The sequence below is a fragment of the Pan troglodytes genome, chromosome 9, assembly GCF_028858775.2.
Source record: "Pan troglodytes isolate AG18354 chromosome 9, NHGRI_mPanTro3-v2.0_pri, whole genome shotgun sequence".
Taxonomy (NCBI): domain Eukaryota; kingdom Metazoa; phylum Chordata; class Mammalia; order Primates; family Hominidae; genus Pan; species Pan troglodytes.
In genome coordinates, this window is record NC_072407.2 from 66,951,437 (window position 1) to 66,978,377 (window position 26,941).

General features: G+C 57.0%; 1 protein-coding gene and 1 long non-coding RNA gene across 35 annotated transcripts in view; one reads left to right on the forward strand and one right to left on the reverse strand.

The window, feature by feature from the left end:
* The window catches only part of NRXN2 (neurexin 2), a 116,050-nt gene that overhangs the window by 25,410 nt on the left and 63,699 nt on the right, over positions 1 to 26,941 (reverse strand). For 11 of the 33 annotated variants that reach the window (XM_054662426.2, XM_009423410.4, XM_054662428.2 and 8 more), the window contains 7 exons: positions 22,156 to 22,182; positions 20,494 to 20,613; positions 19,714 to 20,095; positions 18,900 to 19,090; positions 17,186 to 17,359; positions 16,671 to 16,790; positions 3,730 to 3,911 (listed from right to left, as the gene is read on the reverse strand). In XM_054662426.2, the coding sequence (XP_054518401.1) occupies positions 3,730 to 3,911; positions 16,671 to 16,790; positions 17,186 to 17,359; positions 18,900 to 19,090; positions 19,714 to 20,095; positions 20,494 to 20,613; positions 22,156 to 22,182 (1,196 nt within the window). Of the gene's footprint in view, positions 1 to 3,729; positions 3,912 to 5,860; positions 5,917 to 10,992; positions 11,258 to 16,670; positions 16,791 to 17,185; positions 17,360 to 18,899; positions 19,091 to 19,713; positions 20,096 to 20,493; positions 20,621 to 22,153; positions 22,183 to 26,941 lie in introns of those variants that run through there. The other 22 variants (XM_054662423.2, XM_054662417.2, XM_054662416.2 and 19 more) reach the window with 5 other exon arrangements.
* Positions 12,917 to 16,349, forward strand: LOC107967113 (uncharacterized). Of its 2 annotated transcripts, none has more exons than XR_008538077.2 (4): positions 12,917 to 13,040; positions 14,098 to 14,184; positions 14,826 to 15,027; positions 15,756 to 16,349. It is a non-coding gene; the product is annotated as an uncharacterized LOC107967113 (long non-coding RNA). The 2 variants fall into 2 exon arrangements; XR_008538078.2 differs by having other exon boundaries at positions 15,759 to 16,349.

Below are 26,941 nucleotides of genomic sequence, written 5' to 3' on the forward strand. Positions count from 1 at the left end.
CTGAAGAAGCTCATAGCTCCCCATTTCATCAAGAAAGAGACTGAGGCTCAGCATAGTTAAATAACATCTCAAAATCTTGCAGCTCATGAGAAGGAAGCCCCAGATTTGAACCCCAGCTAGTCTGACTTCAAAGCCAGTGTTCTCTCCCTTTGCCCACCAGTCTAGGAAGACCCTGACTCAAGGAGGTGGGGGTGTGGGATGATCCAAGAGGCTGCTGAGGCCTACCTTCAACACCAAAGGCATCTAACCAAGCCAACGAAGGCCCATTAGGCACTAAGCCTGAGCCCCTGTTTCACTTCCCTGCACCTCCCAGCAGCACTCCTGAACGCGGTCTCAGCCCTCCTCCCACACGGAACAGACACTCACACAGGTTCACTCAAACCCCCTGGCTCACACACTCCCAGGCACCCAACCCATCATAGAAACACACTACACTCCTGGGGTCTTCTTGAAAGACTGCCCCAGTCTGGCCTGGACATGTGGAACATTCAGCTGCCACCTCCTTCCTGCATCTAGCAGAGCCGAGAGGCTTGGTGGCACTGGGGGTGTTGGCAGGGGTGGCTCACAGATGGGGCAAGGGTTGGGGTTTGGCAGAGAGAGTTGGGGGACAAGGTTTGCAGCTGTGGCTCAGGAGACCCATGTCCTATCCCTTCCCACTTGTGGGGTCCAGTTGTCTCCTTCTCAGAACCTGGGAAAACCACATACATATATGCATGCATGCACGCTAACACACAGATGCATGCACACAGTCATACATGCGTGCAGCCTCTCTCCTCAGATGCAGTAAAGCAGGGAAACTGAGGCTGGGCTTGCCTAACAAAGAGTATTAGCAAGCCCCACCCATTCACCACCCACAGACTGACAACATCCCCAGGGAGACGGGCTGATCATCTGCTCCCCACACACGGGAAGGAACAGTCGATCCTCCTCGGTACTATTGTTAGTAATAATACCACCCAGAATAGTATCAGCTCCCTGGATTCCTCTGAGGATTTCTCCCCACAGGCTCAGCCCAGGCAGTGATGGTGGTCAAGGAGCACATGCAGTCTGAGAGCCAGGCTGGCAGAGTGCCGGCCAGGGAGCTGGGAGGCAGGACACCTGGGTTTCCTAGGAGGCAGTCAAGCTCAGGGCCCTGCACTCCGGGGGAGAGGCAGCTCCCCAGAGCGTCTCCCAGTGTGAAGTCAGTTGTCACTTCTGTTAAAGTCATTAATTCCTAATTCCCCAATTACCTCATTAGGCGGCGGTGGGGAGAACGAAGCCGCTCCTACAGCAAATAATTATGGGAGTCAAAATTAATTTGGCAAAGTGGAGCGACGCTTTATTAGAAACGTCAAATTGCTTTTCTCTTATTTTGCTGCCGCCTCCCCACTCTCTGAGAGCTGCTACTGACGCTGTGGTGGGAGCTGATGTGTCACCAGGGGAGGAAGGGGTTTGGGGGCTGCCCCCAAGGGGCCTCAGCCCATCTGGTGCCCACCTCCCACCTCATGGCTGGCTCCTCTCATGGACCCCCACCCTTGCCAGGCCTCTCCACCCTCAGGCAGACCCCCGTCTTCCCTGCCCTCTGCCGTACCCAGCACCAGTACTTGTTCCTCCATAGCCTTGCACCTTTAAGGCCTGTTCACAACTGTTGGGAGAGAAAAGGAGGAAATCCCTTCTCCTCGCATCCTGATCCCCCTACCCTTTCTCCTCAGTACTGGGGGAGCCCTACGCCCTAATCTAACAGGCACAGAGGCCCACAGTCCTGCCTAGGTAGCTGATCAGAGATGGTCGGGATACTAGCTAACACAGCATGCTCCCTACGTGCTTCACATAAGTGATCTCCTTCAACCTCCAAACATCCCTCTGTCCTCTTCCTATGCCACTCCATAGATGGGCGAACTGAGGCTCAGACAGCTGCGGTGACTTGCACAAAGACAGCAAGGAAGTGGCAAAGTTGGGATTCAAACCCAGACCATCTACTGCAAGCCATGCAGAGCTTCACATGAGGGAGAAGAGAGAGAAGGAGCAGCCCTCACTCACAGAGGACACAGGGAAACCCAGTCACACCCCGCCACCCAGAAAGGCAATTGAAACAACTGCAAACACCACTACATGGGGAAATACACATCTATAGATACACTCCATCAGAAATCATGAGATCCAGTCTCTGTCTTCATCCCCCACTGTCACAGCTGTCACTCCTGACACACATCACCATGCATCCAGTCCCACACTGTCGTCTACAGCCACACTGTCTTTCGCTTGCCAGCTGCCTCTCACCATTCTAGATAACTGCCTGTCCCGCTGACACAGGTACAGAACTTCCAGGCTTCTTCTTGGGCCTGACTACTGTCCTGCTTGCTAGTCCTCCTTCTGCACCCCTTCCTCATCCGCTGCCACTTCCACCCCAGCTCTGCTCTGCCCACAGGAAGTCTCCCCTCATGCTCCTTCCTTCACACCCTGGTGTTGGGGTGGGGTGGGGTGGGGTGCAGACCTGGGATGCTTAAAAGCTATTGTGTAATGAAGGCCAGTGGCTGCGTTCCCAAGCAGATGGGGAGAGATCAGAGCCCAAACAAGCCTCTCCCCTGGCTTCCTCTCTCCCCTTCCAACTAACTATGCCCTCCTGAAAGCCAGGGGCCCCTCACCCAGAGCTTTCCAGCCCACAGAGCCTGGCCAGCCTGCCTGATCCCCACAGCACAGGGGTCCTGGCCAGGGTGAGCATGTGAAATACAGGCAGGGAAACAAGGTGGCTGTTAGGGGCCAGAAATGTACAGATGAAGACTGAGGGCAAAGGCTCGGGATTGAGGACTGTGGGGAGGGGTCAGGGGAGAGGTTGAGACCAGAAATGAAATGGAGCAATACCAGAGGTCGTAGGGAAGGGTGTAGGGCAGAGCCAGAGATGGGGGAAAGGGCAGGGAAAGAAAAGGGGCCACTTGCAGACTAGAGTTCAACAGGACTCAAAACGGTGAGTCAAGGAGCTGCAGATATGGTAGGAGGCCCAGAGGGAGACCCTGGGAAGGAACCAAGGTCAAGGCGGGGAGCAGGCACAGGGAGGGGCTAGGGCTTCTCCCTGTGGAGCTGAGCAGAGAAAGGCAGAGCCAGGTGGGAGCTGAGGTCAGGGTGAGGATGTGGGGCTGGGCCAAGAGGTCAGTGAGGAGTGAACCTGGCTAGAGAGGCAGTAAAGGAGACAGGGTAAGGGGGCTGCTGGGAGGGCAAAGGTCACGGAAGCAGAAGTCAAGGGCAGCATAGAGGCAGGGGCAGAATCCAGAGGCAAGATGAAGCTGCAAGGGTGGGCTGCCCTGGGGCAGGTAGGTATGAAGGAGGGGCAGGAATAGGTGCAGGACACAGTAGGCTGGCCTAGCTGGTCTAGGAGTGAGCAGGCAGCAGCCCAGGGGAAGTCACAAATGTGGGACACCTCCGAAGGCTACAGGAGAATGGCCTGGAAGTCCCAAAGAGGCCCTTGACTACTTTTAGGAAGGTCAGAAAACACAGGTGGTCTCAGGGAGTGGGGAGCTGGAGAAATTTGAATCAGATGGGAGGGTGGATCTGGGAGTCTTGGTGAATAACTGAGAGAGGGAAGGGTCTCAGAAGCAGAACTTCTTAGCAGGAAGCTCCAGCAATGAGGGAACAGAGGTTCTGAGGGTTCCCCATGAGGGAAGACTTGAGGTGCTGATCCCATGGCAATGAGGGGCTGAACTGATTTGGGAGCAGGAAGCTTGAGGTTGAAGGGTTGGGGCCCAGGGTCCTTACGATGTGCAGCTGCAGGTAGTCTCCAAGGCCGGAGGCGCTGTCCACCCGCACCAGCACAGCGCTCCGCTGGTGGGTGCTGAAGCCCACGGCCAGGCGATCCATCCTCGTGCTGGGCCTGTCATTGGGGGGCCACGTGTAGGTGATGAGCGCTCCCCCCTTCCCAAAGATGTATGTGGTCCCGGCTGCAGAGAGAAGGAAAGGGAGACAAGAAGAAATGACATCAGGAGGACGAGGTCAGCAGGTCCTCAGGGTTGTGACCAGAGGGATGGAACCCCAGGTCTAGATGTGGGACTTCAGCTGTGATACCCACAGCAGCCACCAGCCCTGCCACCCCAGGGAGAAGTTGGCAGGCGGGTGCCTGGGTGAGAGCCTGTGCACGCGCACAGACAGATGTAGCTGCCTCATCAAGAATGCTAGCTTTAATTACAGCAAAATAGAGAGGTAATAGAGTGACACAGAGAGAGAGCCCAGAGAGAAGCTGTAAGGAGACTGAGAAGACAAGAGTGCTGTGGGCAGGAAAGACCCAGGGGGCCCAGTCCTGACTAGCTCCACTTCTCCCAGGCCTGGCAGAGGTGACAGATCCAAGGTGTGTGCTTCTTTGGGGCCAGAGCTAAGCAGGCACCAAGGAACCCCAGGTGATGGCAGGAAGATGAGCAGAGCTGTGTGCAGCTCTGACTCACGGCCAGAGCTGGTGCCCTCCAACATCTCCCATCCCAACCCCTCTCCTGGCTTGCCCAGGACTCCCTGCTTCCGCCCTCACCCAGGGGGCTGCCTGGGTCCCAAAGCAGGAAGGTCCTGGAGCCCTGCCCAGAAAGGAAGAGACAGCCATGAGGTGGGGGTGGGGGAAGGGGGAGAGGGGAGATTGACAGCCAGAGGAGGAAGGAGGCAGAGAGACAGATGGACAGAGAAGGACAGAGAGGGGTGTAAGTGAGAGAAACGGGAGAGTGGGAGCCGGAGATGAAGGCTCCCTCTCCCAGCCCTCCCCTACCCCACCCTCTCTCCCCTTCTCCTTCTCTTCTTCGCCAGCCGGCTGCTGGGGGCGGGTGTGAGGTCCCTAACGATCTCAGCCCCAAAATAAACCCCATTAGTCGCCATGTTCCCTCCTGCGGCTGACTGAGCTCTCTGGGGGTGGGGGTGGGGGCTGGTCACCCAGTTTCCCGGAAAGGAGCCTTGTCTGGGAGGCCTGGAGGACTAGTACTCCATGGCCTGCAGAGAAGGGAAGGGAAGAGAACAATCTTGCATTCTTTAGAACATAAATGGAGCAGATGAGATTCATAAAATGCTTAATTAAATAATTAGCCACTAATGACTCCTCACAAAGCACTTCTTGTGAGGAGAGGGGTTCAAGGGAGGACTTAAAGAAGGAGAGAAACAGATGAGGCCTAAGGGCAAAAGCCTAGACAGGGAGAAAATGTCAGTCTGGGGGTGGGAGAACTCTGGAGTCAGGAACTAGGAGCCTGCAGTGGGGGGCAGGAGGGCCTGCAGCACTTCTAAGGAGCAGGCCTTGCCAGCAGCCAAGGAGGTGGCCCAGTTGGTAACACTAGGCCAGGTTCCCTCAGGCACCTCGGGGTCTCTCGCCTCAGGGACTTGAACCCCCTTGTAGTTGGGGCAATCAGGGGTGAGGAGGCTCCATCCCAGGGAGCTCCTAGGACCCCAAAGGGGAGGGGCTGCCTGAGTGCTTTGGGGGGAGCCACGATCTGCAGGCCCAGGGAGGTGCTGAGGAGAGAAGGGAAGATTATTGCCTGGTTCCCAAAGAGGTAGTGAGGCCAGCAGGGGGTTGGGGGAAGCAGGAGCCATGGGTACCCTTGCTGTTCCCCAGAGCACCCACCATCAACACCTTCCATCTCCCCAGAGTGAGAGGTGACCCTGGGAGGAAGGGCAGGAGGGAAAGAACCACCTGGATGGCTAATAACTGACATCTCACCTCTGCCTGTGGCCAAGAAACCACCCCCAGCAGACAGAGGGGGCTTGGCTCTGCCCTCCCCAGACCCAGGTGTCCTTTCTACCTGAGGGCCCTGGAGCACAGTGGTGAGCACTGAACCCTCAGGATGGGGCCCCAAGTCGAGGGTGGAGAGTTGGCTGACAGTGGGGTATGCAGTGAGCCCCACCCCCACCCCATGTGGTCACCTGCCTGGAAGGGCAGCGCCTGGAGGTGGGGAGCCCAGTAGGCCTCAGCCGGTAACGGTCTCTCCACTCCCAGCACTGCAGCACTCCGGAAAATCGGCTGTTTCCATGACAACTGTAATACCCAGGGTCCTCCTCCCCACTCCACACAAGATGCACATCTGAATTTGGGGGGTGGGGCGGGCCAGGGGAGCAGAGATGCTGACCTTCCTCCACACACATTCCTACCCTCACCTTCCTGATCAGAGGCTGCAGCCTCTTCACCCCTGGGCTCCAGGGCCTCCCATTCAGAGAAGGCTTTATTGGGTTTCTTGATCCCTCAGACCAGGGAAGGAAACCAAGTCTACCTGCAGGCTGCCTCCAAATTCCCCAGGTCTAGGAGAAAAGAGGCCCTTTCTCTTCACTTCCCACCCCAGATCCCAGACAGCAAGCACATCACCATGGACAGAGCCCTGTCTGTGCCCAGAGAGGGCGGGAGGAAAAAGCCGGCCAAATGCCCCACTGGGCAGGCAGTGAGGCAGGAGGGATCAGAGGCGGTGCCCAGCGCCCAAGCCCCAGGCCCCACACCCACACACAGGCGGCGACGCACCCAGCTGCACACAAAGACCCAGCGTAGAGAGGCAGACCCCCGACAGGAGGCGAAGCAGCCAGGAAACATGGCGGTGAAGGCACAAAGACAGACCAGGGAAGGCGGCCCCAGGACAGGGACTGGCCAAGCGTGGGACAGGGCGCACGCGTCCCCGCCCCCGAGGCCCGCGGCACACAGGCTGCCCAAGCCCAGACCTCCCCTGGGATTTATCACCCAGCTGTTCTCACACTGCTGCCAGTTTATTACGCTGGGCGGGTCTGTTAAAGCCTAAGAGCGTTTATTATACTGTGGCGGGACTGGGCGGAGAGACACTTCTTGGGCAGAAGAGGTGAAGGATGAATGGTTTATTGGACTGGGGCGGCAGTAATTACCCTGGGGAGACATTTCTCTCCCCAGCACCGCGGCTGCCTCCGGAGCGCAGAAGGCTGGGGTTCGGGAGACCGCGGGGCTGGGAGGCGTGGCTTCCGCCAGGCCCCTCCCCAGCCGCGCTCCGGAGGCGCCTTCAGCCTCTTATCCCGGCAAGCTGTCCTCGGCCCTGCCCACGGACTCCCCCAGGGAAGGCACAGCTGTCTTCTAGGAGACACGGAGCGCAAAATAGTGCACCACATCTAGAACCTGACAGGCTCCAGAAAGGGTCTGAAAGGCAAGAGGGGCCTAAGCCAAGGCCCAAAAATGTTGCCCAAGGGTGGTGTAGACCAATTGTTTTTGACCTCTCTAGGAAACCACCAGTGAGCTGAATTGTGCATAACATTTCAGAGAGAACTACACACCTGAAGCCTAAGGCAAGAAAGCCTCTGGCCAAACACAAGATGCCATAGGCCCAGGTTCGGCACCTTCTGCCCATGTCCAATATAGTCTCCTCAATACCTCCTAGACCCAGAAATTCACTCATCCAGTGAAATACTCTAAATGTTCAAGAATATTCCATGCAGTCCCACACACACCTGCATTCTAGAAAAAAACCAACCAACCATTAATAATGGTTAGCTAACCCAGACCCAAACAACATAATCATCCATGTAGAAAACCACCCATGCAGTGATGCCCCTGTGGTTAAAACTACATGTGCAGAACCTCTCTGCCTGCCTGTGTGCCTGCAGCATCTGAAGCCATGAAAGAAAACCTTCTGGAATATCTAGACTTGTGAGAGGATAAAACATCCTGCACAACCCAGAAAAGCCATGGCCCTAGTGCTCACAGCCCACACCAGCGCTTTGTACATGAACCTTTACATCCCAGATAGAGAGATCTCTAATGGTCTAGATCCCTGTGCTCAGCTGTCTCTTTATCTAGGATCCCAGAACACAGCCTTTCAACTCCTAACCCCCTGCTTGGCCATAAACCATCCAGTCAGAAATCCAAGTTAACACACCCTGTTCAGAAACAAAATAAATGCTAGCCCCCTTTATAAGCTGGAGTGATAAACCTGGAACCCATGGAAGCTACTGACTCAGAACTTAGCAGGGATTGACCACTCCATTCCTGGCCCGACAGTACCAGAAATGAACACGGTGGGGTGGGAGGAACCTCAAGGACTCTGAAACCAGAACTGGGGATCCAGGACCAGGAGAGTGTCACCCCTGGGCTCAGCTCATTTTTAGGACCCAGGTGTGCCAGTCCTCCCATGTCCCAGACAGACATCAGGTACAGGAGTGGCAATGGGTGTCTGGCAGGTAAGGACATTATGTAACAGGAAAAGTTGGGGGGGATGGCAGGGTAAATGGGGGATGATGTGAAGAGAAGAGAGGAGAGAAGGCAAGTAGAAACACAGTGAGACCCCAAAAGAAGGCAAGTGGAGAAGCTGGTGCAGAAAGGAGAGAGGCTGCCTCCCACTGGGGATGCTAGGGAGACACTGGGCAGAGAGGAAGCCTGGCCTGGAAAGGCCTCCTGAGCTGGCCTGGTCCTCTAGCCAAGTGTAGGGTCCCAAGAAGAGCCTGTCTTTTCACCTCTCCCACCATGGTTAATGGTTAACGGGAGCAAAGGTGGGGTTCAGCCAGAACAGGTGGCCTCATCCCTTCTCCTCCTTTCCTTGGGCCCTCGTCCTTCCTCTCAGCTGCCCCACCCTTCACAGGCTCCTCCCCCACACCTCCCACCCCCTTCTATCGCCATCCTGGAGCACCCTCCAGATGGCTCTTCCTGTTTCCACCAGGCACTGGTCCTCTTTCTCCTCTGCACAGCAAAGGGGTGGCCATCTCTGAGGTGATCCTAAGGCCAACATTCCATACCCTGTCCTCCATACTCTTCTGGCCACTTTCAATCCCTCTGTCCAGCTTTTGCTCCTTCACGGAATCTTCCTTGGGCACTCTGGCTCCCAGGCCCTCCTTCCTACCTGCTCAGGGTCCCTCAGCCAGTTCCTCTCTCCTACACCTTCCTCTTCCACACTCTCTTCATCCTGCAAAGCTCCCCAGTATCCCTGACTTCCTTTATCTATCTGACTCCTTCATGCTTTGCCTCACTGCCCAGAAAGACCATGGCCTATCTGGGCCCCTCTGGGGGCAACACTGGGCCTCAAGGGAGCCAGAAGGAGACAATGAAAGGGGGAGGAAGGTAACAAAGAGCCAGAGAGTTCCTGGGGAGGGGGAGGGAGTTAAGGTCCAGGAGCAAGGGGTTGGGTGGGGTCATGGAAGAAGAGAAGGAAACTGAAGAGTGTTGCCTGAGAGGAGCCAGGTGGGACAGAGATAAGATGAGGCAAACTGTATTGGGGATGAGAGAATAAAAGAATGGAGGAAAGAGTTTGAAGGAAGTGCTCCAGGGAAACTGGATGAAGAGAAAACGGAAGCGTGAAAAGGGAGATAAAGATAAAGTAGGAGAAAAGGAAGAAGACCAGCAAATGAGCAGAAAGATTGGAGGTGATACAGGGGCAGGATTGGGAAGCAAAGAGGGACTGGCATGGAGCAAGAATGGGGAGGCACCCAGGGGCACAGATGGGAAGGGTGAAAATACAGGAATGGAAGATGATGGAGGAGCAAAAATGGAGTAAAGAATAAGAGGGGATGGAGAGACAGAAACAGGAAGTGATGAGGGTACAAGGATAGGAAGGGAGAGAAGTGCAGACATGGGAGGCCACCTGGGTACAAAGCGAGAACTGATGAAGGCACAGCGATGAGAGGGAATGGGAGCATGGAGGTGTCAGAGAACCCCGATGGGAGGCGACGGACATGGAAGGTGAGGAGAGAGGGGCACAGAGAGGAGAGGACATGAATAGGAGGACAGGTATGTGAGGTGTTGAGAGCACAGGGATGGGATGAGATGGGACAGGATGGGATGGGATGGAGGCACAGAAATGGGAGGTGAGAGAGGTACAGAGATAGAGGTAATGGGGCTACCCTCTGAAAGGTAATGACAAGGTGCAGAGATGGGAAGTGATGAGTAGACTAAAATGGGAGGTGAGGAGGTCCCTGGGATGCAAGTGACAGAAGTCCTGAGATGGAATGTGGAGGGACTCAGGTGGAAAGTGATGGGGCTGACATGAGATGAAATAAAATGTGAAGAGGGCCAGATGTAGAAGGTAATGGCGAGGACAGAGCTTGGGAGTGATGGGGGCACAGAGTATGGAGGACAGAGATGGAAGGTGACAGGTACAGGGGTGAGAAGAGATGGCATGCAGAGAATCTTAGGGGTCTAAGATATGAAGTGATGGGGGGCCTGAGATGGGGCTGAGGAAGGACAGAAATGAGAAGGTGATGGGGTCTGAGAAGGAAGGTTAAGTTTTTCGATAGATGGTTATGAGGGGCAGAGATAGGAGGTGATTGTAAGTGGACAGCGATAGAGGACTGACACAGGAGGGGAAGCCTGGAAACGGGAAGTGCTGGGCCTACAGAGGTGAGATGCTGGGGGTCAGAGGTAGAGACAGAGCAGAGATGAGGGGACATGGAAGGGAGACACTAGAGATTAGGGGAACAAGGATGGGAGAATGGCGGGACAGTGGAGTGAGTTGGGAGGTGATGGAAGGCCAGTCATGGGAAAAGAAAGGAAGGTTGCTGGAGGGATGGAGGTAAAACAGAGACATACATGAAGAGGTCAAGGAGGAAGAGACATGTCAGAGGCAGAGATGACAGATGTGACAGAGGTGGGAGAGAGGTGAAGGGGGAGAGATGACAGACCAGCGATGGAAGGGTGAGGGTGAGGCAGAGGTGGAGGCAAGACAGATGGAGAGATGATAAGGGGCCGAGATGGAGGAGGTGATGCGCAAGAGAAATGGAAGGCAGAGCTGCACGGAGAGGATGAAAGGACAGACAGGGTGGGGAGGGTAAGGAAGTAGAAGGAGATAATGAACCAGACCTAGGGGTAAGCAGGTTTAGGTGAGGCCAGGAAGCAAAGTGCTGAAGACAGAGATGAGGGTGATGGGGGAGAGGAGAGATGGAGGCAAGGGTGGGGCTGAGATGATGGGAGCTGGAGATTGGAGGTGAAGGGGCTCCGGGACGCAAAGCAGAGGGGCCGGGCTCGGCGTGCACAGCTGGGGTGGGGCCCGCGGGGGCCCAGCTGCGCACACGGGAAGCGCCCCCCGCCCCCGGGCCAACCGGGTGGCCGGCATCTACAGTGCCACTTACCGTGGCCGCCGCGGGTGAGGAAGGGCATGCGGTTGATGGCGATGGGCACGGTGCCGTGCTTGCTGTGGAAGTGGTGGACGTGGTGGGTGGTGCTGAGGCTGGAGGAGACCCGGGCCCCCTCGGCCGCCCCCAGCAGCAGCAGCAGCAACAGCGGCAACAGCGGCAGCAGAGGTGGCGGCGGCGGCGGTGGAGGCGGCGGCAGGGGCCCAGCCAGGGCCGGGGGGCGGCGCGGGCACCCCCCCGGCCCGCTCCCCCCGGGGGGCATTTCGGCCCGGGGGCGACCGCCTCACAGCCCCATGGCCGGGGGCGGGGACGCGGGGCTGCGCAGCCCCGCGAAGCCCCCCTCCGGCTCCGAGCTCCGGGAGCGGGGTAGGGATGAAGCGGAGGTAAACCAGGGCCCAAGCCTCGGTCCGGAGCCAACAAAATCAACTGGATCCCGCCGGGAAATCGGGGGTCCGCGGAGCGGCAACGCCAAGGTCCAGGATGCCTGGGTCCATCGCGAGGAGCTAGGGGTCTCTCTGCATCCCGGCGGGGTCGGAGCGGCGCAGAGGGCCGTCAGAAACCCGGGGGAGCGCCCGGGGGAGGGGGCATGGTGCCGAGTGGAGAGGGAGGGGAGCGCGGGGGCCAAGCAGGGAGGGGAGAGCGAGGGAAATCCTGCGGAAAAACCGAGCTGGGGAGCGGGGCGGTGCGGGCTGGAGGAGAGAAGAGGGACGGAGACCTGGTTCCCCCGAAAGCGGGAGACCGACGGCGACTGGGGCCGGCCGCGCCGCTGCTGCCGCTGCCGCCCGACGGAGGCCGGGGGAAAGGAGGGAGCGGCCGGGGGAGGGGGGGCGGGAGAAGGGGGAAGGGAAGCAAATCCGGGTGAGGGGGGAATGAAGGGATAGGAGAGGAGGGGATAGGAGAGGAGGGGAGCGGGGCTGAGCCGAGGAAAGGCGCGAGCCTGCGAGATTCCGGCGGAGAGATGGAGGCAGCGAAGTGTTGCTGCAGAGGCTGAGAGGGCTGGAAGGGAGAGGGAGGGAGGGAGGGAGAGAGGGAGAGAGGGAGAGAGGGAGGGAGGGAGGGAAGGAGGAGAGCGGAGAGGGGAGGGGAAGCGCGGGAGGAGGAGGGGGCAGGGCGGAGGGACCAGAGCGGCTCCCGATCTGCGGGCGGCGCTGGGCAGCTCAGCCGGGCGGCACCTGGCTAGCCCGCTCGGCGCTCTCCTCTCCTCTGCGCGCGCCCGCCCCTCCCCCGCGCCTGGACGCGCGCGCTCCTCCTGCACCCCCCTCCTGGAGAAGGGACCCTGCTGAATAATGGAACGGGATTGAGGCTAGCAAGAGAGGCCACTTTCTTCCTCCCCGCCCACCCCACCCGGATGAACCCCAATAATGCTCTCTGGCACAGCCTGCTGAGATGCCGCGGCGGCCACCTCTGCACCACCCCTCGCAACGCACGTGCACACTGAGATGTGTATCGGCTTGGGTATGGAGACATCCACGTGCCCATACGGGCACAGTGTGCGGGTAGGCACACAGGCTCAGACACATACATGCATGCATGTGCTCACAGACACTGGCACACCAACTCACTCTCAGGGGAGCATATACACATGCTCACAGGGCATACATGCGTGCACACACACGTTTGATCACAGGACATGAATGGCCAACATACACACAGACACCCCTGCTCCCCAAACTCACCCTCCAAAATAGGGTCCACAGTATACAGTGCACCCAGAGCCTTCGAGGTACTCAGGAATAAGACATGCCACACACATACAACTCCCCACCACCTCCCCAAAAAGCTGCTCCCCCAGCCCCCTGCACAAGCCTCTCCTGGACTCCTCCAATCCTTCCTCTCCACTACCACTGCCCCTCCCCCAGCCCCAACCTCTCCCTCCATGGGGGCGTCTAGAGGACACCTGCCCACTGAGTGTCCCATTTAGGACAAAACCCTTCCTGGGCCACGTATGTCAAGCTGAGGAAACCACTTCTCCTTCAGGATGCCCTCCAATTGGGTTCTGTCCCCCAAACTTTTGGACGCTCTGGAAAGCACCTGTGGCCCCAGAGGTAAGCACAGAGAGACTCCTTTCCCGTCACCCGGTCGTATGCACCAACCTGCTCGGACAGGGGACAGGGTGGGAAGGCAGAGGGTAGAGGAGGAGGGAAAGGAGGAGAGAGGTGGAGAGGGCACCTGGGGGAGCTGAAGAAACAGTGCAGCGGAGTGGGGAGGAGGGCTGGGTAAGGAAAGGACAGGAGGCAGGGGCGGGTGAAGTGAGAAAGGGGAGGGCTGGGAGAGAGGAGGCTGGGAGGGGCTGGAGAGAGCTGGCTCCTATTTATTGATTCTAAACTCCATTTGGGAGCAAAAACTGTCACCACGAGCCCCATGTGCCACCCCCAGCTCCAGGATGCAGTCAGGACCCAGGACATCTCCCCAATGCTGCTGCCAGTCCTCCATCCCTACTACATGCCAGAGCTGGATTTGGCCCCCAGGTCTTTAGAAGTGAAGAAAGCCGTCCTCAGAGGCACCCAGAGGAGGCTTCCGGTGGTGCAGGGCCCCGAGCCATGCAGTGCTGGAGGAGAGACTGCATGCCAGGAACAGGGCTGGGGCCCCCAGAGGCCACGTCCTCCTGCCCTCTCTATCACGTTCTTGGGCCCCTGGATCTGGAATATAGACTGACACAGCTCTGAGCAGGCAGAAAATTTATGGTCCCACAGGGAGGGAGGGAGGAGCCGGTGGTGAGAGGAAAGGAAGGGAAACCGCCTAGAGGCCAATCAATACCAGTGAGTGGGAACTGGAGAGAGATGGGGGGGCCAAGGCTGAGAAGGGAGGGGGAGATATAGAGGGTAAAAAAGAAGGGAAAGACAGAGGTATGTAAGAGATCAATAGAGGCTGCAGAGATGAACGGAGACAGGGAGGCAGAGATGGTAAGGAATTGACCGCCTGGGAGAGGCAGGAGACAGGCTCTGAAAGACAGAGGAGTAAGCAGGCCTGATGGGAACACCTCGGTCCCAAATCTCAGCCCTGGGAAGTGTCTCTTTTTAGCTACCCTTTCTCATTTCATATTCTCTTTTTCATTTGCTGTCCACTTTCCTCCATCTCATCTTTTCTCTCCTGTCTTCCCAGAGCAGACACTCATAAGCCTTAAAGGAACACAAAGTCCCCTCCACCCCCAGGAGTAGTCCCCATGTCACAGATGGAGAAATTGAGGTGGTAAGTGGGGAAAAGTTGTTCTGAAGGTGTGACCTCTCCTCACCCTAGTCTCTCCCCCACCAGACAGCTCCACCCCCCAGCCCCACCCTTCAGAGGACAGGCCCTGCTCCTTCCACCTTTGCCATTTCTACCCTCCTTCTTCTCTTGAAACCAGGGCCTGCCTGCGCCCCCAGGGCCTCTCACGGGTCTCTCTGCTGAACGGGTCTCTCTGCTGGGTTCCTGCCTGACCTTGTACATCACAGGGCCCCAAGAAGACGTGCCATAGAAAGAGAGCATGAAAAACCAGAGACAAGCTAGGAAGGAGGAGTAGCCCTGGGAGAAGAGAGGATTGGGTCCCACTCCCAAGATTCCTGCCCTGCCCTCCAGGGGCGGAGATCTCAGCATTACCCCAGAGCCAGAGCTCAGAGCAGCAGCACACTGAGCCCTGTGTGGCCCCCAGGTTGCACCCACCTTGGCTTAGCTCCACAGCTTTGCAGAGACCAGTGCTTGGGGATGGTGACGCCTCCCAAGATGCACCCTTCTCCCCAGCCCCAACTCTCCCTCCCTCCCACCAGCCTGGTACCCAAAGAAGTTGCTCTTCCTATCCCTGCTGAAAGGTGGCACAACCCTCACTTCCCATCCATCTCATGCCCCCTTTCCAGAAGGCTCCACTGTGTGGGAGTGAAGCAGTGGCGACGGGCAGCAGCGCTTCGTGATCCTGATTTCTTCCACCCCAGGCAAGAAGTGCCCACCATGGGTACCACCACCACCCCCCCGAGGACTAAATGAGCAGCAGGGAGTGACAAACAGTCAGGTGCACCTAAGTTCCAGCCAAGCTCTACCATCGACACTCTATGACTTGGGGTGAGTAACTGCCTCTTACTGAGGCCTGGGTTTCCTTATCAGTTAAACACAAAGGCCACTGCCTTCTCTGAGGATTAAATTAAAAGGGCCTTGTAGCAGCAAAACATGAAACTATTAGTGGGGAGTGTTACTATTAAGCAACGAAGTTACCATCATCTCCAGATCTGTGCAAAACTGAGTTAGCTGGAGGGGAAGAGGTCCAGCCACAGCCAGGTCTCCATGCCTTGGCAGTCAGGGCTGGAACACCCTCAGCTGGCCATTGTCTGGAGGTTTTGGAAGGCACAGACAGCAGCAGGTCAAGTAAGGAAAATCTTGGGAGACAGAGTGGAGATGTGGTGGTACCCAAGGGCTGGACATGCCTAAGAACACGAGGAAAGCACTGAGGGAGATGGGGTAGACATTTTTTTCAAAGGGGAAAGAAAAACTAACACCACCCAAGAGCTCCTGGACCCAGTAGGTTTCTCCTGTAAGAAACTCAGGACTCATGCCCAGGTGATGAAGGTCCCGCAGTGTGGTATGGAGGCAAAGGCACTGACTGGAATCTCACCCCAAATCTGCTATGAACTACCTCCAGAAATCGACTGTCCCTCTCCAGCCGTATTCCATGTCTGTAAAATGGAGACGCTTCGTTGTGTGTGTGTGTGTGTGCATGTGTGTGTGTGCATGTGTGTGTGCGTGCATGTGTGTGTTTCTTCCCAGGCAGTTGACTTTTCTGCTTGGTCTCTCAGCAGGACCCCAGGGAAGATGATTCAAGCAATGCTGAGGAGGCTGCACTCTGCCCACCCACTCCAGCCCAATCATCCAAGGGAAATGCCAAAGCTACCCCACAGAGTAGAAGGTTGCCTCCCCGCCATTCCTGCCTCAGCTGCCCTCCCTCTGCAGGGCTCTAACCAGCTGCAGGCCACCAACCACTAGGGACTGGGAGCTGCTGCTGACCCTGCCCTCTCTGGGGAGGGGCCTCAAACAGAATGCAAGTTGGCAATCAGATGTCCAGCCTAGGAGGAAAAGAACCAAGCGAAGACAGTAGGGAGTGACCTTGTGGCTCAAGGGGACAAACTGCAGCTGGGATTATTGGGGAAGAAAGAGGAGCCCATTCCAGGGAAACCAGCTGTCCAGCAGCCTGGCCTCCTGGAAGCCTCCAGAGCCTGTCCTCTGGGGTGTGGTCCTGCTCTCAGCAGGAAATAACAGATTCCCACTTCATGCCCTGAGGGCACCAAAGGGGCTGCAGATTGTTAACAGCCCCCCTCCCTGTGCAATAGTGTGTCTGTGTGAGGTACAAGTACATGTAAGGCCATCACCAAAACTACACAGGACAGCAGCAAGTTCACCCCACTAAGGCCAACACCTTTGGTTTTGGGTGAAGGGAGCAGGGTCCCACCAGCTGAGAACAAGGAGGAGAGGCCATCTATCAGTGGGTCCCCCCAGAGCTTCAGGCAGCAGCAATCCTGCACAGCCCCAGGAGAAAGACCCTATGAGGGGACAGCAGGCCACAGCTCCCCTGGGACTCTGCAGACAAGGGATGAGAAGGAAGCAGCAGCACAGCTCCTGAATGCTCAGAGGCCCTGTTTCCTCCCTGGAAGCCCCTATGGCTGGGAATGGACCCTGGTCTCCCCAAACTGCCCCCAGCCCTCCCAGGCACTCACGATCATTGCAGACAGGGCCTCCATAGGAAGTCATGGTGCAGTCGCAGGTGAAGCCATCCCACTGCTGCAAGCAGACGCCCTGGTTGGCACAGGACTCTTCAGTGCAGGTGGTGCTGGGGCCTGGAAGGGGCAGGAGAAAGGAACACCCCTGGCTCAGCCAAGCCCCCTCTTTCCCCAGGAGGTGTGAAAGCTTCAGAGCCAGGCAGAGAGGTCCTACTCTGAGCTCTGCCTGGCTGAAAGGGCCAAGTACTGATGACAGGGATTGGGGCAGGGGGGTCAGGTCTGCTAGGCTTGGCCTTGGACTGTGACAAGGGGCCAGGGTGTGAGACAACAGGGAGGGCAAGTGACCCTTCACACACCTGTATCCCTGCCCCAGAACTGTGGGGGCAAGCTCCCATAAGGCCTGAGAAGGAAGGCCCCTTGGCAGAGCAAAGGCTACCTGCCCTGGTCTGCCTCTGCAGCTGGCCATCCTGTAGCCAGTAGGGCCACACCTCACTCCTCCACCCTCCACTCACCATCACAGCCCCTCTCCACCTGCCCAATGCGGTGCAGGGCGTCGGCGATGAGGTCTGGGAGACGTCCGTTGAGGTCCACTGAGGCCAGGCAGCCCTGAAAGCCATCCCGGGAGGCCACCAGCTTGGGCAGGTTGCTGAACATATTCTTGCTCAGACCGCCAATGTACAACTCCCCTGCAAAGGGAGTGGGTCAACCAAGGCATCCAGGTCCCCCATTCCCATCCCAAGACAATGGCATCTGGCTGTCAGGTCCTCCCAGCCCTCTCAGGTTCTCTGCGTTCCATCCCAGATTCCAGGTCCCTAACAGAGATCCAGAGACCTGCACAACCCACACCCCCCCAACACACTTCTTCCTTCTCCACTTTGCCATCTGCCTGCTCCCCTCCCAGAGAAGCCCAGATGCCTGGGAGAGTGGGGGCTGGGGGACAGCTGGAGGAACCTGCTCTGTGCTCTCTCCCACACATTTGATTCCAGTTCCGGCCCGTAATCAGGGCCTTTCATAGATGCGCAGCCCAATCCCGTCCACCCCCATTCCCTCCCTCCCAAAGTTTCCCATTCCCAGAACTCCTTCAAGCCTTTCCCAACTCTTGGGCTCTCTCCTAGGGAGTTCAAAGCCCAGCTCCCTTCCCCCAACAACTAGGGCTTGGCCTTGGGACTCTGGGAAGTTCTCCTCCGCAACACCTGATCCCCTGCCACAGAGCCTAACTCCCTGGAATCCCTGGAAGCCCTAGCCAGCCCACAGCCGAGCTTCAGTCAAGACACTGGTCAGTCTGCTGCCCTGGCCACGGGCTCAGTACAACACAAGACCCGCCAAGATAACCCCTGGGGTTTGGGGCCACTTTGGATTCTCTGTGACACATCGCCCCCTTCTGAGAGTAAGGGGAATTCACAGCACTATGTCAAGAGATCTGACAGATCTCAGATCTGAGGGAGTGGGGCAGTTAATTCCATGGTCTCTGAGGACCCTCCCCAAGCTCTGACAGTTTGAGGCAGGCTGATGCCCCATGTTCCTATGGGGCTGAGGGCTGCTTTGGGCATGTGCAAGAAAGTAGATCACATTGCCCTCAGTAGGCTCTGGAGAAGCTGCATCTTTCCTGTCCCAATGCTCAGGCCTTAGCTCACCCTCCTCTTCCCTGATCTCTCAGTCACCCATTCTGGGGGCAGGCAATGACTGCTTCAATGACCACTGAAGAGGCCCTGGGGAATGTGGCACCCTGATGTGACCCTGAGCACACCAGGGAAGCCTAGGTCCAAAATGTCCCCAAGCTAGCCCAGCCGATGCCCAAGACAGGTGACTCGGGGACTCTAGCTCCTGCTACGTCCTCTGCCCCATAGCATCTACCTCACCCAGGAGGATGCTAAGCTCCCTATTCTCACTCCAGCCCTCAACCAACATAGGCTTCTCAACCTTGGAGGCCCAGGAGGTCCTTGGAGGGCCTGGGCTACCTACTCCTAGCTCTGGAATGAGGCCACCAAGCACCCTGTGAGACGCATCCTGCAACCAGGCTTTCAGTGGTGACATGCAGACTCACAAGAGAGCCAAGCAGAACTTGGACAGGAAAATGTCAGGCTGGACATAGTGGAGACAGGGAAAGAGAGGTGGAAACTGGGGGCAGGGAACCGAGGGAAGCAGCGTCGCAGGAATGGGGTGATCTCGCTGGGGTGAGGGGTATCTGGGCTAGGGCCAGGCCTTCTCCAGAGGCCCCAGCCCCACCTTTGAGATCGAGGTTTCGGGCGCCATTGGAGTGCTGCGTGACAGTGCGGGAGTCAATCTTGAGCGTGTGCACGTTGCCTGGGTCCCTGGACACCACCACGTTGTGCCACTGGTTGTCATTGACTGGTTTGTCTGAGTTCCCCTTCATCAAGGACGGGCCATTCCCCAGGTCAAACACGTAGTGGATGTACCTGCCCCACAGTAGGGAGGAGACACTGGGTCAGGGCGGGGGTGATGCTGGGAAGGTGGGGTGAGGAGGAGCTATGGCTGGCAGGGGTCCTAGGTGCCATGGGAAGAGGGATTGAAAGGGAGACCCCAGAGGAGAGCGACCAAAACCAATGGCAAGAGGGCTATGGTGTGAGGTCCTGTCATGGGGAGAATGTAAGGAAGGAGGGCCACCAAGGAGCCGGCTCTTGTGACACAACCTCAGAAGAGGAGCTAGAGGGGAGAGGTTTGTGGGTCAGCAGGGTCCTCTGGAGGCAGGGACTGGGCTGCTCTGGAGTGGGGTCCCCTAAGGCAACGGAGGGGCAAGACTGACTTCTGCCTGTAGAGAAGGTGACAGTGGACAGAGAACAGAGAACAGATATAACAGGGAACTCTGGCAAGGAAGCAGCTGGGGAGTCAGCAGTGGAAGAGGGTGTGCTTCTCCATCTTGGCTGAAGAGGGAGCCTCTCGACTTACGGTCGGGGACCTGAATCTTGACTTGTGATCTGGGGTGATTGGACACCTCGGCCAGTAGCCGGGAGAGCTGTATGTGGTTCAGCAGGGGGAGGGGGCCACCTCCTTGACAGCAGTGCAATCCCCAGCCCCTCACCCCTTGACCAGCTCGATGACAATGAAGTCATTGCCGTTGCCCGAGTTGAACAGAAGAAGCCCATCAGGGGCCGTGGTCTTGAACTGGAAGAAGAGGTGCATGGAAGCATAGGCTTGGAGCGTGGCGAGTGCCAGGTAGCTGCTGCGACTCTTGAAGGTGACGGGATCGGCCACGATGGCACGCAGGCCAAAGCGAGCATTGAGCTCGCAGTAGGTGATGTCACCATCCTTGCACTGGTCCATGTAGGGCTGACCGTTGAACACGAGCCCACTCAGATGCCCGATGAAGTTGGAGGGCACCACGGAGATAAACCGCCGCTCCGTCATGATGCCCGTCTCAATGTTGTGGAACTCCAGCCGCGTATGGGCTCCTGCCATCTGTCCTGCTCAGGACAGGAGACCAAGATGAGGGGGATGGCTTTGGGGCAGGGCTGGGGCTTGGGTTCCCAGGAGCCTCCCCTCCACAGGAGGGCCACCCATGAGTGACATCTGCAGAGATGTCCTCGGCTAGGCACTAGCAGCCAGCACAGCTCCAAGAGGAGTGGCAGGACTTGCCAATCAAGAGCCAACAGGCTGCCAGGGGAATGCTGCCTACAAGGAGTTGAAATCGTTCCTGGGGTCCAGATGCCCATAACATTCCACCCCTGAAGGAGAAATGGCAGAGGCAGCTTGCCAGAACACTGCCCTAGGAATGGCAGCCCAGGCAGTAGTCACCAAGTAGAACAGGGCCAAGCATAGGTCACTGGAGATGTGTCCACCTCCCTGGGCCCAGACCACCTACCCTCCACAGTCACGTTGTCCACAGACAGCTGCAGGCTCTTGCCACGCCGGACCACCCTCACCGTGTGCCACTCATTGTCATTGAGCTTGTGCCCCGCAAACAGCGTTTCGGGGCCTTTACCTGCGGCACCAAGGGGGGAGTGAGTAGGGCACCTATACATGCTCATAGGTGACTTCCTATATCACCTTGGATACACAGACAGCCTCCCCATCCCTGCACATGCCACACATGAACACATACATGACCAGTGGCTCATATTTGGCCACGCAACACACCCATGAATACAAGTACACACACTTATAGCCTCCCATCACACCTGGAGTCCATGCACACGCAGAGCTTTTATACCCCAGTCATACATCCACTCTCAGGACTGCCCTTTGTGTGACTTTAGGAGGTGCCATGCACATAGAATATTAAGTGAATGGTGCCTCTGGAGTTGTACCCTGAGGCCCTGCACACAGATACCCACACCTATGACCAACATACTCTTCCCCCAGATTCCTAAGGGCCTTCAGTGAGTGTGGCCAGAAGCTATATTCCCAGGGTGTAAACACAGACCTAAAACTTTCAAAACTTCACACAGTACCCAAATGTAAATGCGAGCCCACAGCTTCGGCCTCTACACAGACACCAGCTCCTCCATCTACAATGGGACCCGATGGGACCTTTCTACATACACATGCCTGGTTAACATCACACACCAAGTCACGCCACCACACGTACTGCCCATAAATATGCAGGATGGCCAGAGAGGGGAAGGTTCTGTTTCTTAGCAACTATGGCCATTTACTCAAGACCAGGATTATCAGCTTCCAGAGTCTAAAACAAAACATACTTATCTTTCAAATGCTGCTGGACTTTGCAGCACTCCCTGGTCATCCCTGTCCCCCCACCCCGAGGGCTCACTCCAGCACGCACACAGCATGCCACACACACATGAAGAGCAGGGCGCCCAGCACACACAGTCTCTCTGCCTGGGCCTACCACGTGCATGTGCTCCCCCATGTGACCCCAAGCCACACCATGCAGAAACACCCTGAGACAGAGCATTGAGCCCAGGCGCACTGGGATGTCTGGAGATGTCCACCTGCTCACTCTCCATCTCACGCCTACTGAGAGCCCTCACTGTCACCACAGAAGGAGCCCCCATTTGGCAGAAACTCACCCCAGCTAACACAGGAGCTGAAGAGGGCTCCCTTCCCACCCTCATCCTCTTTCCCGCATCCCTCGCCTTCCCCCTTGTGGCCAATTCTGGAGATGCAGCAGCGTATTCCAGCCCCTCTCAGGCTCCTCCCTGCCAGTCCATAGGACCACAGGTGCTACCCAAGACTCTGCCCCAGCCCTTGATTTCTACCTCCTCCCCACCCTCCTGCTGACTTGGGTAAAGGGTGTCCTTGTCTCTCCCTTCCTAGACCCAGTGAACATCCTGACTGCAGGCCCTCCCCCAGCTCTCCTTGGCTCTGCTTCATTTGGTCCCTCCTGCCTTCCACAACCACCCAACCTCACCCTCCTGCCTGCACCCCTCCCCACACTCAAGGCCCAACCCCCATTGGAGCCAGCAATCACGGCTTCTCTTCCTCCCAGCCTCCCTCCCTAAATCCCAGCGTCCAGCATCCCAGTCCCCTTGGGTCTCTGCAGAAGAAGAGGGAAGCCACTTACTGGGTGCGCAGCCGACGCGCAGGCAGTCTGGGGGGGCCATGGGGCGGGCAGAGGGGAAGGGGAGACAAAAAGGTAAAACAAGTTTTTTTTTTTTTTACATCCTTCACAGGGAGGGGTGTCTGCGGGCGGGGTTCCCCCCAGGGCCACTTTCCGGGGACCACGCGTGCCCAGGTGCCCTCTTCCCTTCCTCAGTTGGACCCCTGTCCCTCCTGCCCCCAAGAGGGCTCCAACCCTCCCCAGAGCTGGAAGGCAGGGCAGTCAGATGATGGGAAGAGGGCTTGTGGCCCCCTTCTTAGAGGGTACCAGGCCTCTAGTGTCTGAGGGAGACGGGCACCTTGGGAATCCCAGTCGTACAGGGGATCAATGGGGGCCGAGGGCTTGACCAACCCCACATCTCCCCTGTCTCTGGGAGGGAGATGGGTGGGGAGAGCCAGAATCCCTGCATCCCCTGCTCTGGGACGACTCCCTCCTCAGAGCCCAGGTGTGACTTGTCACTCCCTGTTCCCCTCTGGGCTCTGAGCTAAATGGAGGGGTCTGCCCCAGGGCCCCCTTCCCGAGGCCATACACCTCCCAAAGCCCCAGTGGCTAGTACCACCCCTACAGGAACCTTCCTTCCACCCTTTCCAATCCTGGGAAATGCCAGGCTGCTACTGGGGATAGATCATGTGAGTCCTTCACCCTGAAGAGGACCTAGTATTAACCTGCTTTCCTAGTCAGAGGAGCCAAGGCCTCACAGATAGAGACAGTGCAGCCCCCAAAATATGATTTCTCTGAGAACACAAAGCAGTTGGGGACAAGCAGCCACCATAAGCAAAGTTTCCTGCCCCTGCCCCAGTCTGGTCCTGGCATTGCTATCCTCTGATTTCAGGACTGGGAAGGCCCCGTGTGGCTACATAGAGCCAGCAGCCCAGGGCCCTGAAGCCTCTGGCCATCCCTCTGGTTAGACACATCACCCAAAGGTGGGAGCCAGTCAGGTCTTGCAGAGGGAACAGTGGACCAGGGTCCTATGAAGTCCAGATTTAAGGCCTTTAGGATGTCTGCACCACTCCATCAAACGCCAAGCCTGACGCAGCCCAAGGGAGGGGACTGGCTGGAGCTGCAGAAATCCTTTACTGGGAAGCAAGGGAGCTGGGTCCTCATCTCCACCCTAACACTCACTAACTCACTGTGGGACCCTGGGCAAAGCACTTCTCTCCATGCCTCAGCTTCCCTCCATGTGAGCTGAGGGAATGGATAACAGTAGGATCCTGAGCAGGAAGTAGGCAGCAGGTAGACACTGGGTTGGCTTTGCATTTCAGAGAGGGGCAGTCTCCCGGCCCTTGATTGACAGGCCCAATACCCTGGCCTCCTGTCGCTCCACCCCAAATAGGCTCTGCCTACCCCACAGCCCAGGAAGCAAAGGGGGTGGGCAGCTGCATCCCCTGGGCCCCTGAAGGTTCCTGCAGTGGAGGTAAACTGATGCCCCTGTGGCTTTGAGGGCCACAGCCCTTCGGCAGTACAGCTGAGCTCCACACGCGTTGTCAACCGCAGCAGAAGAGTGGAGGCGAGCAGCCAGGACCCTGGGCCACAGCCTGGCACCAAGGGAGGAGCAGAGGAGCAGAAAAAGGTCAAAGGGCAGACACAGAGGGAAGTGAGAAGTCTCAGTGAGAGGAATGAGGTAGAGAGAGTGCAGAGAGAAAAGAGGAAGAAAACGGAGCAGAGGAAGGAGCGGCTGCACAGAGGGGACAGGGGAGGCTGGACAGAAGAGGAAGGGGAGGACTGTTAGGGTGAGGGTAGAAGGGTGCCAGGCCCTGGAGTCAGGTCACGGGGGCTCTCTCGGGGCCAGCAGAGTCTTCACCAATGAAGGGTCCAAAAAAAGAAAAAAGGGGAGGCTGGATGGGCAAGCAGGTCCCCTACTGGGGAAAAGACCCAAAGAAGGAGCTTGATTCTTCTCCTTCCCCAGCAAGGGAGCACCAGGAATGGGGGGTCCATCTGTCCAGAGAAGAGGTGTCAGCTCCAGGCCCGCCCCTGCAGAGACTCCACCCTCAGAAACACAGGCTCCAGTAGGGTTTGCAAGAGCAAACGACTTGAAGATGGGCACCCAGAGGGAAGCCAGCCCCATCCAGAAGAAAGCCAGAGACTGAGAGTGAGCAGGAGAAACCCAGCCTCTTCAACATACACATTCACCAAAGTTCAGGGGGCACTAACTAGTAACCTGTTAACTAGTGACCTGTGCCTCAAGTGCAGGGAATAGGCAGAAGTGAGTGATCTTCGTGGCACAGACCCACGAAGGCCCTGGCTGGACACAGAGAGCAGGGTCGTAGTATGAACACGTGTTGGGGAGGTGAGACAAAGCAGTCTGCATGGAAAGGAACTCAGGGGAAAGAACACCGGCTTCCCAGCCCTGCCTCACCTGGGTTCCTTCCCCGCCCAGGCCCTGTGGGTTGGAGACAGTGGGCCCAAGGCTCCCAGGCATCTGTCTCAGAAGTGACATCACAGAGTGGCAGCATGCACTCTGTCATAGCCCTCCTTCAGAGCTGGCTCCCAGCAGCCCCCCTGATAATTACTGATCAGCCTCAGGTGGAAAGGCAACGTACCCTCCCATGGCCCCAGGGATTAAAGGGCTTTGGGATACAATGTGTATTTAGCCTGATTTAAAACTCGAACGAGAGTTAGATTTCTCCGTTTGATTCCAGGGGGCAGAACTAATGGGAATTTCACAATAAGTGGGAATTTCACAATAAGTGGGAATTTCAGAAGGGCAGGGTGACACTAAGAAAGAACCACTCAATGATCAGAATGGATCTTGGAGGTGGGAGGTAGAAGGCCTCCCACTGGTAGGGAGTGTATGGGTGATTCATGGGGTGGGGAGGGATGCTGAAGGAGGTAACCCCCTTGCAGCTCAGAGATTCTTTAATTACACCACACCCTTCATGTCAGCTGCACTGACAGCTGGGACCCCAGGGGCACACCTAGTAGAGGACAGTGCCCAGCCTGGCCTGTCCTCTCCTCCCCTCCAGGGAGGGGCCCAGGCCATGCTGGGATAGGGCAAAGAATCCAGGGGACTCTACCATCCTCTAGGGACAGAGATCAACTCCCCAACTCAGGGGCTGCAGACAGCAGAGCTCAAGGAACTTGCTCAGTGTTTGCAAACATAGTGGGGGCTGGGAAGCTGCAGCAGGAGGCACGATAAGTTCCTTAGGATCCTCTGCCTGGAAAGAGGCAGCAGTGCCTTTTTGTCCCTCTCTTATCTAGCAAATATCCCATCTCTTGAGGCTAGCACTAAGCGATCCCACCTACTGGTCACCCGCAGCCTCCGCTCCCTCTTCAGGCCCAGCCCGGGGTCTGTTTCAATCCACTGAGTGCCTGTGGAGCTGCAGAGCTGCCTCCTGGAGCAATAGCTTCCCTCTACAGGATAAGATCATGAGGCCAGAGACCAAGCCTCACCAGGCTTCTCTCTCTTCTCCAGTAGTAAGTCCAGCCCAGGCCTGGGGCCTTGATGTTGCTGCCGGTCTGTGAGGCCCTGCAAGTCCTGGGGAGCAAGCAATGGGGGACAGGAATGGGGCTCTTGAAGTGATTCACGTGGGCCAGGAGGCTGAAGGAGGTGACGCCTTGTGGTTCAGAGATTCTTTACACTGCACTTTTACCATCAGCTGCACTGACAGCTGGGACCCCATGGGCACACCTAGTAGAGGACAACTCCAGTCTGTCCATGCTATGTGGAAGTGGCCCCCAGGCCTGGCTCCAAACTCAAGTCTCTATTCCAATATGGTTTTGTTTTCCTTCAAGAAGGCTGGGTGGGTCTCTACTATGGGTCTTGCATCTACACAATGGTTTCAATGGTTTCATTCCCATTCTTCCATCTGAGCCTCAAAACCACCACAGACGTAGGCAGAGTGAAGATTCTTATCTCCATTTTAAAGATTAAAAAAAAGAGAGAGAGACTCAGAGATGGGAAATGACTTACCCAACAGTAAAAGATACCAAAGTTAGGCCCCAGGTCTTCTGGCCCGGAGCCCAGAACTCTTCCCATCCCAACCCAAGGCTTGGTGGCTGGGTAGGGGCCACCTGCGTGTCCACAGTGCCTACAGAGGAGGAATCTGTAGACGGATGCATTTGCACCAAGCCTTTGGTCACAGATTGTCAGTAGCCATGCTAGAGATGGCATCTCAGCACACACATGTCTACAGATGGGGGGCAGGGGCACAGCCAGGAGTAAGAAATGGGTGGGAGGAGAGTCCTGTTATCTGTCAGTCTGGGAAGCCTATTCTTAACACGATGTGTCTTCCAAGAGGCCACCTTGTTCTCTGACTTCTGAGCACTTATGTGGCACAGACAGAAAAGTGTGCCCATGGAGAGGAGAGGGTGGGTCCCAAGGGCCCACAGGATAGGTTTTCCTGACCAAGGACATTGTTTCCTGTCTAATCTTAAGAGACACAATCTTCTTCCCAGGGGCCTAGGACAGTCCAAATAAGCAAAATGCATCTGCCTTCCCTGCAAATCCAAGGCCCCAGATTTTTCCTGCTGTGTCCCCAGCAAGCACAGAGACATGTGTTTAGATGCAGACAACACACATATGCCCAGGCAAAGTAGGGGGGAACTCACACTGGATACACAAATCTGGGCAGACTTGGAAGTACAGAGCCACTTATGGGGTCCTTGGCTGGGGCTATCCTCTTGTGACAGTTTCAGGGATGCAAGGGAGCATTGTGCAGACTTGTGGAGCATTGACTAGAGTGTCTCCCAGCCTGCTTTCCCCTGCAGAGCTGCTGCACACCACCCGCTCTACAGGCTGTGATCGTGGTTA